This window comes from Plectropomus leopardus, unplaced genomic scaffold, assembly GCF_008729295.1.
Source record: "Plectropomus leopardus isolate mb unplaced genomic scaffold, YSFRI_Pleo_2.0 unplaced_scaffold6579, whole genome shotgun sequence".
NCBI lineage: Eukaryota > Metazoa > Chordata > Actinopteri > Perciformes > Serranidae > Plectropomus > Plectropomus leopardus.
Window position 1 is genome coordinate 1 of NW_024672378.1, and position 2,386 is coordinate 2,386.

Sequence of the window (2,386 nt, forward strand, 5' to 3'; positions counted from 1 at the left end):
AAGTTCGGCAGAGCCGGTAGTCAGAACGTGCTGATAATGGACCCCAGTTCTACAGGGACGATGCAGCGGATACAGAGTGAAAAGAGCATCCTGGATGAACCAGACTCTCCTCTAGAGGTTAGAGAACTTTAACAATAATAATGTTTCGTTATTTATTTATATGTCAAAGTTGTGGTATGGTGTGTATTTCATAGGGCAGTCTCCTGCAGCAATAGTTCAAAAACGTCAGATTCTGAAGTTCTGAGCACTTAATTTAATACCTCAACGTCTGCATTCAGCACCATGGATAGCGACACTGAACGCTGTCTGTATTATGAGTGTACCCATGCCCGGTGTTTTTATTTTTCGTCCTGTCTTCATGCCTACTTTTCACTGAATCTGTCATTCAAACAACGCTGTTTTGTTTGTTATAGCAGGAACTAAACCACCATAGCACAATATTATCAAACCATATATGTTGGTGAATATCAGTATTCTGAACATATGGCCATATTTTTCCGATTTTGATTTAGCTTTATGACCTTTGCACTGAACTAGTTGATTTTGATATCAATTGCAATATGCATTTTCAACTCAGAGGGTCGCTGTTGGCAAGCGTGTCGCGATTTAGCTAGATGATATTTTTTCTGTCTGTGTCCTGCCCCTTCGTGTACATACAGTGGCCATAACCGGAGAAAGACAGAGAGCACAGTCTACGCACATAAGGAGCCCTGCGAGGAATTTTATGCCTGGATATGTTGTTTTCCTTTCCTTAGTTGGCTTGGACGATTTTTTGCTTTCCTCTTTGACACTGACTGCATCTGAAAGGCTTTTGTTTCAACAGTGCGGAAAACGACATCAGGCAGAACAATGAGACGGCAAGTACTGTTATTTCTCTCGGTGCTGTGTCTCAGCTACGTGCTAGGGCAGGTCAGCTATTCCATTCCCGAAGAAATGTCGAAAGGCTCTGTCGTTGGTAACATAGCGAATGATTTAGGTTTAGATCTAAAAAGGTTGAAATCGGGTAAAGCTCGTGTCTATACAGGAGGCAGCGTAGAATACATCGGGCTGAATAAAGAAAGGGGAGTCCTCCTCATCCAAGAGAGGATAGACAGAGAGGCTTTATGTGGAGAGACGACGCCTTGTGCTTTACATTTCCAGTTAATTCTGGAAAATCCGATGGAACTGTTTCGTGTCACAGTGGAAATCACCGACATAAACGATAACACTCCCAGTTTTACAAATGCAGATAAACGCTTTGAAATCAGCGAGTCCGCTGTCACAGGATCGAAATTCATCTTAGAGAAAGCAATTGATTTGGACATTGGGATAAATGGATTACAGCAGTACTCACTCACGCCGACTGATAACTTTGTATTAAAATTAGAAAACCAAGCAGACGGAAGTAAAAAGGTCGAGATGGTTCTACAGAAGCCTCTAGACAGAGAAAAGCAGGACTATATCTCACTGTTGTTAACAGCTATTGACGGAGGGGAGCCGCAGATGTCAGGGACAATGCAGATATTTGTCAATGTATTAGATGCGAATGACAACGCGCCTACATTTGCAAAACCGCTGTACAGAGCAAAAATACTAGAAAATTCACTCAAAGGCACCAGTGTAACGACTGTAAGTGCATCTGATAAAGACATCGGCATGAACGGAGAAATATCATATCTGATATCTAGCAGCAAACGTATTTTTTCTGAACTGTTTAAAATGGATTCGAAAACTGGTGAAATTGTCCTAATCGGCGAAATAGATTATGAAAAGGCGAAAATGTATCAAATGGACATTGAAGCTGTAGACAACGGAGGACTCTCTGATTCCACTAAAGTAATCGTTGATGTTATTGATATTAATGACAATGATCCTCACATAAATATTGTTTCTAAATCAGAGTCCATATTAGAGGACTCCCCTCCAAACACTGTTATAGCTATGTTAAGCGTAAATGATCCAGACTCAGAAAATAATGGAGAGGTCGAGTGTAACATAAACGGCAACATTCCCTTTAAAATACAGACTACCTTGAATGGATTTTATACTTTAGTTACAGAGGTCAATTTAGACAGAGAGATCGCTTCTCAATATGATATAACGGTCACGTGCTCTGATGAGGGAGTGCCCTCCCTCTCCAGCAGCGTCACTCTCACCTTACAGATCTCTGATGTGAATGATAACGCGCCTGTCTTTGAGAAGAGCTCATATGAGGCCTACATTATAGAAAACAACACACCAGGCCTCTCTATATTCACAGTGAAAGCCAGAGACGCTGACTGGAACCAGAATGCTCGTGTTTCTTACATACTGGAGGACTCCTCTGTTAACGGAGTGCCAGTCTCCTCATATGTGTCCGTCAGTGCTGATAGTGGAGTCATCCATGCAGTGCGCTCTTTTGACTACG

The 2,386-nt window shown here is 41.8% G+C and overlaps 1 protein-coding gene across 1 annotated transcript; it reads left to right on the plus strand.

The window, feature by feature from the left end:
- Nucleotides 1-837: 837 nt before the first annotated feature.
- Nucleotides 838-2,382, plus strand: LOC121939895 (protocadherin gamma-A1-like; the record flags this gene model as incomplete). Its single annotated transcript, XM_042482821.1, has 1 exon — nt 838-2,382. A coding segment is annotated over exon 1 (1,533 nt), but the record flags the coding sequence as incomplete, so codon positions are not given.
- Nucleotides 2,383-2,386: the final 4 nt, after the last annotated feature.